Source organism: Hyperoodon ampullatus (genome assembly GCF_949752795.1).
Source record: "Hyperoodon ampullatus genome assembly, chromosome: 16".
NCBI lineage: Eukaryota > Metazoa > Chordata > Mammalia > Artiodactyla > Ziphiidae > Hyperoodon > Hyperoodon ampullatus.
The window spans coordinates 51,973,008-51,990,092 of NC_136929.1; the positions used below are offsets into that span (position 1 = coordinate 51,973,008).

The following is a 17,085-nucleotide window of genomic DNA, read 5'->3' on the forward strand; positions in this document are numbered from 1 at the left end:
CCAGGTACAGCTGTGGACACTGGGATATGAAAAACGAACAAGGCAGACATATTTCCCTCCTTCCCAGAGTTCACAGTCTAGGTGGGGCGGACAGACTGCAGCACGAAAGCAAGCATAAATCAATGTGAGCTTCTCCGATAGTGATCAGGCTCTTTTCCCAGAGCCTTGCCGGAGCCCTTGGACACACTCCGACGCCAAACTCCAAATATCCATGATCACAACACAGAACCCTGATTGTTAAGAAGGCAACACACCCACACAGCAGGCCCGTCTGCTGTGTTTGTGCTGCACCTCCCCACCAAGCCCTTGAAATGTGTTAAATCATCACTGCCATTCCACTGCGAGCGCATTTCTCTTTTATTTTAATCCTATTATAGAAGTTTTGATAGCAACCTGCTGTTAGAGTACATCTAACTATGTTAAAGCTCCCCGGGCCCTGAACATGAAAGAACCTCTTCAGAACACACGCTAGGACAGTCTACCTTGTTAGCATGGAAATGAAAATTAAAAGCTGCTCTGGGGCAAAGAGGTGGAGGCAGGTGTCCTGACACCAGCACTGAGGACCATCTCTCCTTGTTCTCGCCTTCACGCTTCGGGTGGTGGAGGCCGGATGGTGAGGATCCTTTTCTGTATTCTGCTCGGTGCCTGGTGCTTGGTTTCGAGCCCTGATGACTAGTAATAAAACTTGCAACCCTTGTAGCTAAAGGTCATCTCTGTTGCTTTTATGCCCCGGTTGCTTTTTGGTGCAAAGGAATCAGTAGCCAGGATAACCTACAGGTTCCCTCCTGAACTTCGGTGGTGTTTCATTAATGAAATGGAAATATATATAATTTAAATATGCAGGCGAACATCTCCCTTTATCCGCAATTATGCAAATGGGAGCAGCCCCGGCGTGGCCCAAGTAACAGCTTCCCAGAGAATATTGCGTTCACAGTCCTTAAATGAAGTTCCACTTGTGGGTTGCCACAGGAATGTGTATTTGGATTAATTATTTCATTCCAGAGAATAACAATACTCAGGTCACCCTTTCTTGGCAGTACAAATTAGAACATATCCAAGGCACCAGAGCCTTCTGGGCCTCAGTGTGCGTGCCCAGGAGAATACAGAATGGATGCTGTAAATAAAATTAATAATTGAAGTCCATCTGAATATAAGATGGATAGACGTATTGGTGGTGGTGGTAGAGGTGACGATCATTGGCCAGCCTTCACGTGTTCTGAAAGGCCAACCCCTGGGAAGATGTTATGTAACAATCAGGTTCTCCTGGAAGGATGATGCCTTTTTTTTAGGATGTTTTGGGCCCGTGGTCCAATGTCAGGTCTCAATGTATGTTCAGGAGTCAATACAAAGAGTTAGAATCATTAACATCTTCTAAATATTGCTTATGGATTCTTTTTATACTAAGAACAAAAGTTGCACCAAGGAGATAAGAACAGATTGTTTTCAACAGAGTTTGGCCAAATCATCTCTATACAAGTGTGTGTGGGTGTGTGTGTGTGCATGCAACCATAAGATTCCTCACTGGTATGGGAGGATACAACTCATCCCCTTAAAGAAAAACATACTGAGTCAATCCCTCAAACCGGGTGTTATATATTTAACAGCCACCCAAGCATGTGGCCTTCAGAAAGGACCCTGGCCTTACCAATATATTTGTCATGAACACAAGACCTGCGTTTGCTCATTCGAGGCTCTCCTGCAGATGGGAGCACCTATTTACTTAATAACAAGCTCTCACTACTAATTGCACTTCAGGGACCCTGGGCTAAGTGTTAGTAATTCCTAGAAGAGAAAGGTATGGCCCCTGCCCTCAAGGAGCTCAGAATGTAGTAGAGGAAACAAAACACATGCAAAACCATAATACACAATAGAAAGCATAACTGCCCTAATAAGCTTATGCACAAAGAGTTACAGCAGTTGAGAAGATGGAGAATTATTTATAGCTGGAGGAAACAGAGAACTCTTCATGGAAGAGGTTGGATTTTAAATGAGGCTTGAAGAATAGATGGGATTTAGACATTGTTATGGACTGAATGTCTGTGTCCCCTGCAAATTCATATGTTGAAGCCTTAACCCGAACCCCCCATGATAGTATTTGCAGGTGGGGCCTTTGGTGGGTAATTAGACGTTGATGAGGTCATGAGCGTGGGGCTGCCGTGACGGGATTCATGTCCTTAGAACAGGAAGAGCCCAGAGCTCTCTCTCTCTCCACCTTAAGAGGACACACAGCAAGAAGGCAGCTGTCTGCAAGGCAGGAACCAAATCTGCCGGACCTTGATCTTGGATTTCTCAGTCTCCAGAATCGCAAGAAGTAAATACCTATTGTTTAAGGCACCCAGTCGATGGTATTTTGTTCCAGCAGCCCTAGCAGACTAAGACAGATGTGGACCATCAGGAAAATGAGCATCCCAGGAGAAGGACCAATGGAAGCAACAACACAGAAATGGGAAATTATGGGGCAGATTCAGAGAGCAGTTCAGCTTGTCTGCATCACAGGACACGTGAAGCCTGGTAATCAAATATGCAACTGGGAAGATAGATTGGGGTCAGATTGTGATAAGCCATGAATGCCAGGGGAAGGCATTTGACCCGACCCTGGAGAACGTGGAGCACAGTCAAAAATTATTTCAGTGAGAGAGTAACATGATCAGAGCTTCAACATCCATCAACTCAACCATATTTTCACCTTACCAGGTAACGGTGGCAGCGAGCTGGCCCCAGAGTGCCAAGCTCAGCTGCGTAAGGTCAGGCAGGGGGTTGCTTGTGTCCCCGCGCCTGAGACGGGAGAACTAACTGCTTATTCAGGCTGTCAGTCACTGAGTCACTCAAAGCACCCTCTGCGTGGGAACGACAGTGAACACTTCTCCTACGTAGTACTTAGCAGCAGGACTTGCCCTGCCCCACAGCTGTCATCCGGGACCAGGACAAAGAAGAAACTTAAGAGGATCTGAGAGAGGAGTCTGTAGACATTCCCATTTTTACTGGCTGTTTCCGTGAGCTTGGCTGACCGTGCTGGTCAATGCTGATTTTTTTCTGCATGAAATAGAAAAGCAGAACTCTGTTGATTTTGTGTTTTATGGCTGATCGATGGGGTTCAGAGTGAGGGCTTTGAGACATGCCGAGGGGGAGGAACCGTGCTGCTTTTGATGGCCTCATTTGTGTCGCGTCTTCTTCTGGGAAAGAGGAAGGTCAAGGTGAATCCCTCTTTCAGACTCAGATGACTCCGGCGACGTCACCCCTGGGCAGAAGAGGCAATGGTGCGGGCGTTTCCAGCCGGGCCGAGCGAGGCGAGGTGACATTTAAGGGCTTTGAAGAAAAGCTGCACTTTTAGCAGAGGGACCCCAAACTGCACCTGCGTTTCTGCAGGCTCTTCACTTGCTTTTTATATCCTTGCAGGCTGTCTCTGGAATTGCTGAAAGGTGGAAAATCTGCACATTCCTTAGGCATTTGGAAAGACAGCCAGGGCGGGGAAGAAAGTGGTGAGAACGAGGCTCTCCAGGAAGCAGGCCGTCAGCCAATCCTCATCATCTTGATTTCTGTAATACCATCACTAATAATAATAGCTGTTAAACAGCCTCTGTGCTAAATGCTTTACTTATGCCCAATCGCATTTGATCCCCGCAAGAACCTCTGAGGAAGTAATGATTGCTTCTATTTTATGGAAGAAATCAAAGCTCTGACAGGTTAAGGAGCTGGTCCAAGGTCACACAGAAATAAGCCACAGAACGAACGTGAGCCCAAACCCTACGCTCTTAGTAACTGACCATGCTGTCTCCTCCGCCTTACTCTTCTCACCTGTGTTATGGGGCTAACCATGATAAGGATCAAAACCAAACTCAGAAAAAAAAAAATACTCAGCCACAATGTGCGTCGACAGGCCTTGCCAACCATGAAGCCTGGCAAATATACACCACCACTGCCCTTGAGTCACTCTGCTCTCTTCTGTCAGGGACATGGAGGATTTAGATGTGAATGTGCTTCCAAAAGCCAAAGGGTGTTACCAACTGAAGTGTTAATATCATGAACATTTCAAGAGTTGGGGAGCTTGTCCGCTCTATGATATGCAGGAGTCAGGGAAGCAGAAGAGAGGAGGGCCTACCCTGGGATCCCCAGAAAACATTTGACTAGGGAAGGAGGCTAAACGGCCTCATAAGCAAAAGCAAGAGGGAAGAGACACATGCAGAGATCCATCTGCTGCATTTAACAGACGGAGCAGAGACAGATGCGTCCCTAACCCAGCATCGCCCTTCCCTTCCGCCAATGGAAGCTTTCTCCATTGTTCTGCCCCCTGCACGGTTTGCATGGAAAAGCAGCACAGCGTGGACATCATTAAAAGTATCATGACTGGAGGCTGAAATGAGGCACTGATCGTCCAATTAGGCAACAGATTTCATAAACAAATGCAATTCATTCTGCCTGCAGCCTGACATCGCTGTCTGAGGACCACTGCTGAAAATAATGTGTCTGCCTGTGTTCTGCTTAAGCTTTCGGATGCCGGAGAGCCCCACTAAGTCACGGGGAAAGAGGTCTGCAGATGGCTTGCTGCAGCCAAGCAGCAGTGAATGAGCCCCCGCCCCAAGCATCAGCCCCCTCCCTGCCCCCAGAAAGCCTCTGAATGTCCCAGTTGCTGTTAAACCGCCATGGCTACAAAGCCACCGGTGCAGCCAACCGGAGCAATGGCCTCCCGAAAAATGACAGATTTAAAGCAAGAAATACCGCGCACTTGCTGGAGGCGAGTTATTTTAATATAATGCCGAGATGACAGCTCTCCACATTTAATCATCAGACTCCAGACTTTTTTGCCACGACATTAGAATCTTTCACAATTTGGGAGAAGGCTTCTTTTCCACCCATGCCTGACAGTTGCGTGTTGGCAAGAAATGTCTGTAAACTTCTCCAATTATTTTTAATAAAATGTAAATGATTGCCTGCATAAGCCCTCTCTTTCCCAGCTGCTCCCGCCCACAGCCAAGGGTAGCAGTTGGCCATGCCTTCCGGGCAAGGCCTCTGTGGCTTTGTAGTTTTCCTCGCGGTACTAACTTGCCACTCAGAAGGCTTGCCTCTCTCTTTGTCACCTGCTATTATGACCATTTCTTTTTTAATGGTGTCTGTGATCAGCATCTGTCAGAGAGACTGTGCATTTGATTATCTGCTCCTAAGTGGACTGAAGCAGCCGGATGCCTCCCAATCACAAGCTCAGCTTCGTCTCAAGGTCTGGCAGCCATCGAGAGGGACATTTGCATAAGTCTCGAATTTGCTAATTCTTACAAGGTCCCCTAAGGTAGGTCTGTACCGTTCTCACACCCGTTTCTTCCTAACAGATGAGAAGCAGGAAGGGTGACACATTATATCTTAATTAAAGATACACAGCATGCTAGGAGAACAGCCAGGACTCATACCCAGTGCAGAAGCGACTGTGCATTTCTTCTTTCCCAAAACTTTCAGTGGGTGTCTACCATCTGGAGGCCCTGAGGATGCAACAATAAATAAGACCCAGGTCCTTCTCTAGAGGAATTAACAAGGTAATAGAGCAGACAGACAGGTGAATAGATAACGTGAGCACATGTGAAAGGCAACACAATCCAGGTAAGCTCAAAGCACCACGGAAACGCTTCCACGACTTAGTGTGCCTGTGGGATTGGGTGTGGACTCACAGAGACGACAGCTGAGCCATGCCCTGCAGGATGCTCAGGTAGGGAGGGGAGGAAGTCTTCTGCCTGCTGACAGATAGAACCACACAAGCTAAAGCAGGAGACATGAAATAGCCTGGAGTGTTTCAAAAGCAGGGCATCACAGGAATAAAGACGCAGATGTAGAGAACAGACTTGAGGACATGGGGAGGGGCAAGGGTAAGCTGGGACGAAGTGAGAGAGTGGCATGGACATATATATACTACCAAATGTAAAATAGATAGCTAGCGGGAAGCAGCCGCATAGCACAGGGAGATCAGCTCGGTGCTTTGTGACCACCTAGAGGGGTGGGATAGGGAGGGTGGGAGGGAGACGCAGGAGGGAGGGGATATGGGGATATATGTATAGGTACAGCTGATTCACTTTGTTATAAAGCAGAAACTAACACATCATTGTAAAGCAATTATACTCCAATAAAGATGTTAAAAAAACAAAAGCAGGGCATCTTTGGGGAGGAAAGAGTCCAGGCCCCTGAATGGAGGGAATATCCGGGAGCTCAGCTGCGAAGGAAGATGGCGATCAGAAGGTGGATGACTTTAGTGGTTTTCTAGTTACTGCTGACCTAACGCCTGTCCCAAAGGAGGCTGGAATAAGTTCTGGTATGTCAGCAACCCTTCTCCCCTGCCCCAAGAAAGGGCAACCCAACCCACGGGGTGAAGTTGCTACTATCCTGTGTGATAAACCAACCAGGGTGCCTTCAAAGGGCAAAACAGCCACTGAGACTAAGGAACCCACTGCTGGCACCTGAGTAAGCAGGAGAGAACTCTGCTTTCCTTAGAGGAACCTACAGACACTCAGCCTCTTCCCGGGCTCTGTTCAACAATTCCTCCCTGCCCATTAGTGCTTGGTTCACCTTCATTCACAGCCTTCTCTTTAACTGGAGTGTGGGCCTTTCAGAGAGAACGGGGCTGTCATTAGTTCCCTGTCCTTATCTATCACCTGAAAGAGAAGCGCTGATATGCCTTCCCCAGAGGAGGGATGAATGGCTTCCAAGGAAGCAGTGCCCGGAGCCCCCAGAGCTGCCACCTCCCTCCCATCTCATTTTCACCTCTTTCTGAGGTGCAAAAGCTGGGATTTGAGAAGCAGTGCTCTTGATAATAACAGAAGGCATTTTGCAGATCTGGGTTAGCTTCTGGATTGTATTCTGGGTAAGTAATTAGTGCTTCTTTCCAGCAGCCTGGCCTCCAAAGCTCCACTCACGAGAGACAAGTGAGGGGTGTTTCAGTCCTACTAAGGGTGTCCCCAGAGATTAGCGACATTCCCCACTCTGTCACCAGCCGTGTTTGACACTGGGCACCTCGCCCAGCACCCCCAGCAGTGCTAATGGGCAATTCACGTACGGGGCCCTCTCAGGATGCCTGGGCAGATCCTTGCTTTGCAAATGCAAAATAACATTCTCAACAAAGCACACGCCTGCTTCTGGGCGATGTACATGATCCAGCTCTACAGCCTCTCGCACCTGTGCTGTCTTTGCAAGTTCCCTTCCTTCCCTTTCACTGTGCTAAATTGAGATATAATCAAAGCTGAAAGAACCCAACTCTTTTACATGAGCTCCACTTCAAAGGAAACATACAATCTCGTGAGGTGACTGTATTTATTCTGCCACAGCTCAGGATGAGCACCACCATACCACCTCACTGCAGGTTCCAAATGACAAATTTTGAGGGCTATTGAACACGCTGAATGTTTTCAGAGCAGATCCGTGGAAAGTTACTTAGTGCAGCTGTCTCGGTAATTGTGATACATTAGAGGAGTGTGTGGTGCTTGGTGGCCTGGGCGGTGGGACAGCCTGGGCTTGGGATTCAACACCACAATCTGTGAAACCAGCAGGGAGACGGCTGCCTGACGAGCATCCCGAGCCAGGGTTTGCAGCTTAATCTTACTTGGTTCAGTGGATTTGTTTCCCCTATTAGGAGGTCACGAATAGAGAGCGGATAGAACCAGAGTTATGGTGATGCCTTTGAACCAGCCTGGCATGCCTATCAAGTGGGCTGCCCCCCGCTTACATCCACGTGTCTGGAGAGTTGAAGGCAGGATATGTGCACCCTCCAGGGTCCTTCTTAGTCTGGAAGCAACTAGAGTGTTCCCCCTCAACCACCTTCACGGCCCCTACCACCATGGCTGCACCCTGCCCCTTGGCTTCACGATCCGACATATCAGCCAGGCTCCTAGACTTAAAAGGGATTTAACATTCTAACACACACAAGTTTTTTCCTTTAGTTCTTCATTCGGCTATGCATGTGTGAATGCCCTTGTGCTCCCTAATTGACTCAGGGAAGGGCCTGGCATGGAATAACAATAACAATCAAAAGTGACCATATAGCCCATGCTTACTAACTATGTGCCAGGCAGACACCAAGTGCATAACTTGTAATTGCCTTTTTACTCATAACTACCCTGTGATAAAGCTATGATTATTATCCCCATTTTGCAGATAAGCAAACTGAGGTCAGGAGAAATAATTAAGTAGACATTAATGACTGCAAAACTGTGTGTTTTTATAACAATACAATGACAATGGTGGTAGTGGCCAGAGTTATTAAAGGAAATTATCTTCTGGAGCAGAGGAAAGAACTCAGATTTCAGAATCAGATAGTCCTGGAAATCCCAACTCCACTACTTACTAGCTGTGAATTTTATACCATTTTCTAATGTATCTGGGCTTCAAAATAATTACATCTATGATTGATTTTTGTAAGCATTGCATATTAAAAAATATATGATGGCTTAGCACAGAGTAGGACCTCAAGAATACACACCTGTCCCTTTCTCTGTCCCTATCTCAGTCCCACATCTTATGAGCCACAGTCCTCCCCGCATCTACCAGGCATACATTCCAAGACCCCCAGTGGATGCCTGAAACCACCGGTAGCAATGAACTCTACATATATAATGTTTTTTCCTATACATACATACCTATGCTAAAATTTAATTTATAAATTAGGCACAGTAAAAGAATATCTGAATTGCCAGCATCAGTACTCTTGTGCAGTGGGGCCATTATTAAATAGAACACAAGCCCCAGGATAACACAGACCGTCAGTCTGATAACCCAGATGGCTACTAAGTGACTAACAGGCAGGGCAAAGCGATGGTTCACGTCCCAGGTGGGATGAGTGGATGGCAGGAGATTTCATCATGCTACTCAGAACAGCAACTTAAAACTTATAAATTGTTTATTTCTGGAATTTTCCACTTAATGTTTTCAGTCTGCAGTTGCCTGTAAGTGAAACCACAGAAAGTGATACCCTGGATAAGGAGAAACTACTGTATTGCCTGCTGAATTGCTTGTGGTAACCCAGAGTCACTTTATGGTTATATCTCATTATTAAGATGTAAAAGTGAAAGTGGGGCAGGGTTGGGTATGGGCAAAATGCCTACACTCATCTCTACTCAGAAAGGGCGTAAAATAAGGGCATGAATCAACAAAACGCCTAGAATGATTATCCGTGCATAAAAAATTTTTACAGGGGAAAGCCTTAATTAACCAGGACCCAACTGTGGAATCCGTTAGCTAGTATTTCTTCTCTCTTGGCCTAAAGAATTATGAACCAAGAACAACAAAACAAACTTTCCAAAAATAGAACAGAACTGAAATAGAATAGAACGGTCTTAAAATAGCTACTTCCTAAAGTAATGAGCTCCCTGTCACTGGACATATTCAAGCAAAGGCTGGACAACCAACTGTAAGAGATGTTGTAAAGGAGATTAATGCATAAGCCAAGTGTTTGATGAAGTCAGTGATTTTTAAACTTTTTAGCAGCAGAACATAAAAAAGATAAAAGTCGAGCCGCTTGGGGTGAAGAGAGATGGGAAGCTCTGATCCCACCATGAAAGGGCCGAGGAGTCCCTGTGAAGTCTTAGGACTCAGGAATTAAGCCAATAAGAAAAGCCAGCATTTGCACAATATCTCGCAGTTTACAAAGACTTCCTGTGCATGCAGGTTATCTTTCAAGAGTATGTTACAGGTGAAGTGCAGACTAATACACATTGTGCTTTATGGGAGTATACACTTGATAGCCCAAGTAAGGTGAGTGTGATGTGATTAATTTGTAAGCAGAGGGATATCTTGCGGGGTGGGGAGGGGTGCGGTGCGTTTTCATTGCAAACCCAAAACAGGCAGAAGTAGTCTCCTAAAAAGAAGGAAGAATCTGGAGCCAAGTGACAGCTTGGCACTCAGCTTCCATATAGGTGAATGTTCCAGGGCCTGGGCACTACCAGAGAAGCGTGGAAGGTGCAAAGCCCTAAGGTGAGAAAAAGCACAGACAGGGGCTTCCCTGGTGGCACAGTGGTTAAGAATATGCCTGCCAGTGCAGGGAACACGGGTTCGATCCCTGGTCTGGGAAGATCCCACATGCTGCGAAGCAACTAAGCCCATGCGCCACAACTACTGAGCCCACATGCCACAACTACTGAAGCCCGCATGCTCTAGGGCCCATGATCCACAACAAGAGAAGCCACTGCAATGAGAAGCCCGTGCACAGCAACGAAGAGTAACCCCCGCTCACCGCAACTAGAGAAAGCCTGCGTGCAGCAATGAAGACCCAACGCAGCCAAAAAACAATTTAAAATAATAATAATAATAATAAGCACAGACAGAGGCTCTAAAGATTCCAGGATCCAAGTTGGCAGGGAGATTGAAATCATTAAAACTAAGGATAACATCTAGATTTTTGGCTTCAGTAACTAAGGAGTTGGTGGTCACATTATTGACATGGGAACAACTAACAGTATCAGTGGAGGGGGCATTAAGAATTCTATTTTTTTCTTTTGACACTGAAGTGTTTTATTTAGATTGTTAAAACTAGAAATATAAGATGAAGAATTCTATTTTGGAAATATGATAGATCAGATATCTATTAGGTACTCAAAAGTATAAATGATATAAGATTCTTTCTTTCTCTTTCAACCTACTTAGAGGCCACCTTCCATAGGATGGCCTCCAAGAGTCTTCATTTTTGGATGCGGGACAAAACTAAGGATCCACACGCAAAGTGACTCTGAAATATACGCTGGCCCCATAGCCAAGCTCTTCCTATAGACACAGGTACTAACAGGGGATGGACTGGAGGCTTAGTTGAGGACTTGAGGTTGCTGAGTCCTCTTACAGCTGTTCGATTCATCAGAGGTTCAGTTTCAGGGGGATCATGCCAATCCCAGGGCTGCTAAACATCAGGCAGCCCCCGACTGCAGCCGTGAGGCTAAGGTGGTAGCATGCTCAAAAGCAGCCGCGGCTTTGTTCTTACAGAAAAGCATCATAAGCTCAGCTCATAAGACTCATCAGCCATATCCTTTCCCATTGCTATTCATGCGTAATTGAGCAGGGTGCCAGGGACCGTCTGCCTAACCGTGAGATTATGATGCAGAGATGCAAACACATCCCATTAATACATAAACCCAAACTCGTCACTTGGAACGTGGAAAACTTCCTGCGAAAGGGTCGAGGGATATGTCTTTCTGACTAAGAAAAAATGTTATTTGAGGTATTTGGAGCAAATGTATGTGTGGAGTGTTGAAATATTCCCAGCACTGCCCCCGACCCCCGTTTTCTTTATGCTCGTTTTCAGGATGTGAGTCCATATGAATGAAGAGCCATAATAGAAGCCACTAATGAAGGAAGATTGGTGCTTCTAAAGGGCATCACCCCCAAGAAGCTCTGAATTAAATACAAGGGAGGAAATGAACATTGGGGTGCATGTATCTTTTTGAATTATACTTTTCTCTGGACATATTGCCCAAGGGTGGAATCGCAGGATCACATGGTAACTCTATTTTTAGTTTTGTAAGGAATCTCCATACTGTTCTCCATAGTGGCTCTACCAATCCGGAGAAAACTGTAATTCAAAAAGATACATGCACCCCTATGTTCATAGCAGCACTATTCACAATAGCCAAGACATGGAAACAACCTAAGTGTTCAACAGATGAGTGGATAAAGAAGATACGGTACTTATATACAATGGAAATAATGCCATTTGCAGCAACATGGATGGACTTAGAGATTATCATACTAAGTGAAGTACGCCAGACAGAGAAAGGCAAATATCATACGGTTTTGCTTATATGTGAAATCTAAAGAAAGAAAAAAGATACAAATGAACTTATCTACAAAACATAAAAAACAAATGTATGGTTACTAAAGGGGAAAGGGAGGGGAGGGATAAATTAGGAGTTTGGGATTAACATATACACACTACTATATATAAAATAGATAACCAACAAGAACCTACTATATAGCACAGGGAGCTATATTCAATATTTTGTAATAAAGCTATAAGGGAAAAAATCTGAAAAAGAATCTATATATATACATAAATATATATTATTGAATCATCGTGCTGTACACCTGAAACTAACACAACATTGTAAAGCAACTATACTTCAATTAAAAAAAAATAACAAGGGAGGAAAATACTGTACTTACTCCATTCTAGGAGAATAAATTGACCAGCCTGTTGAAAGACATAAACCCCGTTCATGTGAAAGTTGCAGACACGTATCTTCATGGTTATCTGTGGTTGATTTGAAGTTATTTATCAAACCAAATCAATCCAACTGATAACCAGACTACTGCTTTCACCAGAAATATTTCAGATTTCTTTTCTACTCTCTTTCAAGATGTAAGCTCCTTAAACTCCTAAGTGATCAAGTTCCTCATGACAGAGGATTATTCATTCTGATCCTTTTACAATTTGGAACTTCAATGAAATCTTCCCATTTGTCACCTGTTTAACCCAGCACAGATTTGACGCCTCTCAGATTAATTTTGGTGATGAATCCGATTTCAAAGAACATTCATCCAAAGTTGAACCCATGCACCTGCTAATGTATTTCAGTACTTTTACTAATAGCTTTAGAGAGCTTTTTAATTTATATTTCACTGTATATTAAGATATCCTCCTTCAGCTTGCCTGCATCTCCGTGAGAACATTTTTCATATTTCAGATTGACACCAAACACTAGAACTAAATGGATGAGATAATTTTAAATATTATGCAAATACCCACGCAGGTCAGGTATTTTAATATTTTCTCATCTCTAATTTATTTCTGTACTTGTTGAATGTGGCTTCTCATATGTCCTTTTAAGTATCTTCTTAATTTTAATGACATTTTAGAAAATTATTTGAGTCTGTTCTGTGTGTAGAAGTTTTTATGAAATGCGAAAAGGCCATGGGGGTAATGAAGTAGAAACTATTCTGGTTTGGAGTTTTTAGCACAATAAGGACACATAACGCCGCTATCAGTATGTTCACTGATCTTGGGCAAATCACTTAACCTCTATGTAAAATGGATCGAATGGTGCTCAGCTCATCACCATCCACCCAACTCTCCCAAGACAAACTTCAGAGTCATCATCTCTTCGGTCCTCTCCCATGTGGATCAATGGAGCCAAGGGAGAAAGATGCTGGGGGATCTGCAGCAGGGGCGGGGGTGGGGGGCGTTGAGGATGGGACACAAGGATTATTAGCATCCTATAACTTCTGTCCAAGAGGAGGGGTATGTTTCCAAGAACTACTCTTTGAGTCACAGTAAATACAGCCTTTAAGTTCTCTACCAGTTCTCCTGTCCCCACTATTTTTCAGCTCTGCCCACATTACTTCATCCCTATGGTCCCTTCCCTGGCTCAAGCCTGTATCACCCTGATGGCTGCCTCAGCTTCCTACTTGGTCTTCCTGCCGCAACTCTCTTCTCCTAAAACCATCAGGTTCCTTCAGACCATTCACCTGCCAACAAACAAACGCACCCTTAGTGGCTTCCTTCCTTACAGGAGAGTCAGTTCAATTCAATAGTAGTTTCTTGAATATCTCCCAAATGCCAGGAACTTCTCAGCTACACCATGAAAGACCTTCAAAAGCTGCTTGCTGGACCAAAGTTGAGAACCAGACACACAGGCACAAGGCAGACACCCACTCACCAAGTATCTGTTTTCATTAATTTATACTTATTCAAAGATTTTTTTTAATTGACCAAAGAAAGGGGAAGAAAACAGTGCATTAATAATGGTGCCTGTGTGATAGTTGAAGAGATAAATTCAGAGGAGGGAATGAGACGGCAAGTCTCTTCCCTTTATGGGCCCTAATGAGGGGAGAGTTTAGGATATAAGCCGAAGTGTGTTCAGGGGAGTCTATAAGATTCTGGTCTTGAGAAACATAGCCCCATAGACAGCTCTCTCTCTCTCTCTCTCTCTCTCTCTCTCTCTCTCTCTCTCTCTCTCTCTCACACACACACACACACACACACACTCACGTGAAATGGAGTAGAAAAGACCCTGCTCTATCCCCACTCCCCATTCCCAGTCACAGATCATGGGACATGTTTGTGTCCCTGAGAGTTGCGTGTGGTCACCAGCAGAGGTGCCCCAGCTAGGCAGAATGTTTTGATGGAGGCACGGTAAGCAGTGGAAAACTCAAGAAACCTTAATGAGAACACCGGAGCAGAAAATGGAAGCAGCTGATCCTGAGTCCAGATGAGATAGATGCCTTGCTAGGGGGGAGGAGGTGCTCAGAAATACCTGGGGGAGACTTTGGGCATATCCTAAAGGATAAGATAGCAGTGAAAAGCCCCCAGAATCAAGACAGTAAATGCTAACGCGACCCCATTATACTCACCAGCAGGTAAGGTCTGGGACATCCCCACGGGAGGATCATCTTCCTCCACACTGCATCTCCAGCATCTCGTGGATAACCTGTGTCCCAGGGACCTGGACCCCTGTGCTCACATGCTTCTGGGTCTTCTTCCTAGGGCACCTTTCCCTTCCCCTGTGGCTGGTGACATCCCACTCAGCCTACAAGGTACCTCATTTGCCAGCCCCTCCATGAAGTCCTCCCTCCACCCCATATCATCACTCTTCCCCCAAAACCGCTAGGCAGAATCACTCATTCTCTCCACTGCGCCCCCTACCACTTGGTGCATACATTGCACTTTTTAATTATATTCTTAGTCACTGTTTTTATGGCTACTCTCCCACTAGGTTCAAAGGCGGAAGCCAGATTTATTTCAATGTTTTATGCAATCAAAGGGCAACCTGAGGCCTGGCCCTATACATATCCAGTTTTCCCTACTTCCTGCCCCAAAGCCCAGGGTTCTGCACCTCTCTGTCCTGTTGCTTCCCACATTCTCTTAGGTTAATCCCCACTGGGACTCTTAGCAAAGTCACCCCCCTCCTCCATGAAACTGTGATGTCCCCAATGCCCATTCAGTGGTTGTACATGACAGGCACTCAGTGACCATTTATTAAATGAAGGAATTCCTTGAATGACTAAATGACAGGACAAATAAGAAGTGGAAAAAAGAATATGTGCCATGTTTCTTCTTGGCATGAGTTTCTGTGAACATTCATAATAACTAATAAAGTTTCAGTGAGAAAAAAATGTATTTGTTAAAAATGAATCCCTCTCATGCTTTTTTAAAAGCAAATCAAATGCCAGCTTTGTGGTTTTGTCTGTGTGACCTCAGGCCAGTCACTTTCCCTTCACTTATCTGTAAAGAGGAGATTCATCCCTTGGCTAGAATTTATTGAGCATTCCCTCTGTACAAGGAATTGTGTTAACCACTTTAATTGCATTGTCTCACTTAATCCTCAGTAATTCCATGAAGAGTTTAATTCCATTCAAGAGTTTAAATAATCTGCTCAAGGTCACACAGCTAATAAAGCCCTAGAAACCGGAGCCTAGGTGTTCCTGATGTCCATGCCCAAATGCTCAAATTCCCCTATCTCCTTTAAGATGCCTTCTGTCTCTAACTGTCATAAATTCTATCATGTTAAGAAACATCTATGGCCTCGAACATCATGTGCCAGACCAGTTGTGAGCCCCTTTCCTCCTCCTACAACTAAATAAGTTTGTGAAGAAAACATATCCTATTGCATGATGTTTGTAAATTAATATGCGGTTTACTCCTTTGTCACACGAGGGTCACATATGGAACACCAATGTTTCAATCTTTCCTTGAACATGCACTTTGGAACTGCCTGTGCACATCCAAAATGGGTCATTAAAGAGGGAACAGGTGGGAAAAAAAACATGTGTTCATCAAATAGATAAATGGATAAATAAAATGTGGTGTATACACACGATGGAATATTACTCAACTCTAAAAAGGAAGGACATTCTCGCACGTGCTACACTGTGGATGAACCTTGAGGACATGACACTAAGTGAAATAAGCCAGTCACAGAAAAGACAGACTGTATTCCACTTGTATGAGGGGGCTTGAATAGTCAAACCCATCAAGACAGAAAGTGGAATGGTGGTTGCCAGGAGCTGGAGGAAAGGAGAATGGAGAGTTGTTTAATGGGGACTGGGTTTCAGATTTGCAAGGTGCAAAGTGTTCTGAAGATGGATGGTGGTGATGGCTGCACAATAATGTGAATGTACTTAACACTACTGCAGCATACACTTAAAAATGGTTAAGATAGTAAATGTGTATTTTACCACATTTAATGTTTAAAAACATTAAAGAAAAACAAACAAGTATACCAATTACTCAAAACAGGGGGGGATAAAAGCCACCTCCAAAACTCCGATGATCATCCTCTATTTAGCAGGAAACAGCTATCATTTGACAGAGCTGTGAGAGCTTGGATAAGGGGCAGGGGGGTTTAGATGGGGGATAGATCCTCACAGAAGGAATCTGGGCAGATGCAGGAGTAGCAGGAAGGCCTCAGGGAGGAGAGATTTTCCCAGGTTTGGCTTTTTATGTTTTTTTAGAATTAATCAGTTACTGAGGTACCTGCAATATTATATATATATAAAAAGGTAATTGGTTCAGGAACTACGTTTTCTTTCTAATTTTCTCTTTTTCTCAGTAAATAACTAGCTGTGTGACTCTGAGCAAGCCACTTAACCTCTCTGGATTTCCATTTCTTTAAGTAAAATGGGAGAGAAGGGGACATGATGGCATTTAATTTTCCTCCCAGCCATAAAATCCTGATTCTACAACAAATTACCCTGTTTCTACTCCCCTCCCACCGCCAAACCAGCCCCATCACCACAAAAAATACAATTTAAACTTATCTTTCTTCCTTCCAATACTTCAAATTTTCCTCAGGCAAATTGTCTCCTTAAATGGAAAATATTTTTCTACATTGTGAGAAGTATGGTTTGGGGGGCTTTTTTTTTTTTTTTTTTGGCCTAAGATGCATTCTTTTCATTAATACAACCACATACTTTGTTTCAGTTTCAATGATAAAGAGAATCACCAAATTATCTCCCTGCTCACATTCCTCTTCCTCCAAAGTCACCAACTACTTCATTACCCTGGAGACTTGCTTCAAGAAAGAAGGAGTGTGATAAGATGAAATGTTTTTCTTTCTAAACTCTTTTGTAACTTGAAAGGAAATAAATTGTACTAAGAAATCCTTTCACTTATGGCAGTTTTTGCAACAGAACTAA

At 44.4% G+C, this 17,085-nt stretch overlaps 1 protein-coding gene across 1 annotated transcript in view; it reads right to left on the reverse strand.

The window, feature by feature from the left end:
- Positions 1 to 3,439: 3,439 nt before the first annotated feature.
- LOC307064908 (protocadherin-8-like) overlaps positions 3,440 to 17,085 on the reverse strand; it is a gene marked incomplete at both ends in the record, with an annotated part of 38,607 nt that continues 24,961 nt past the window's right edge. Inside the window, 3 exon segments of the mRNA XM_079721618.1 lie at positions 3,440 to 3,536; positions 7,405 to 7,596; positions 7,697 to 7,863. Of these exon segments, the coding sequence (XP_079577744.1) occupies positions 3,440 to 3,536; positions 7,405 to 7,596; positions 7,697 to 7,863 (456 nt within the window).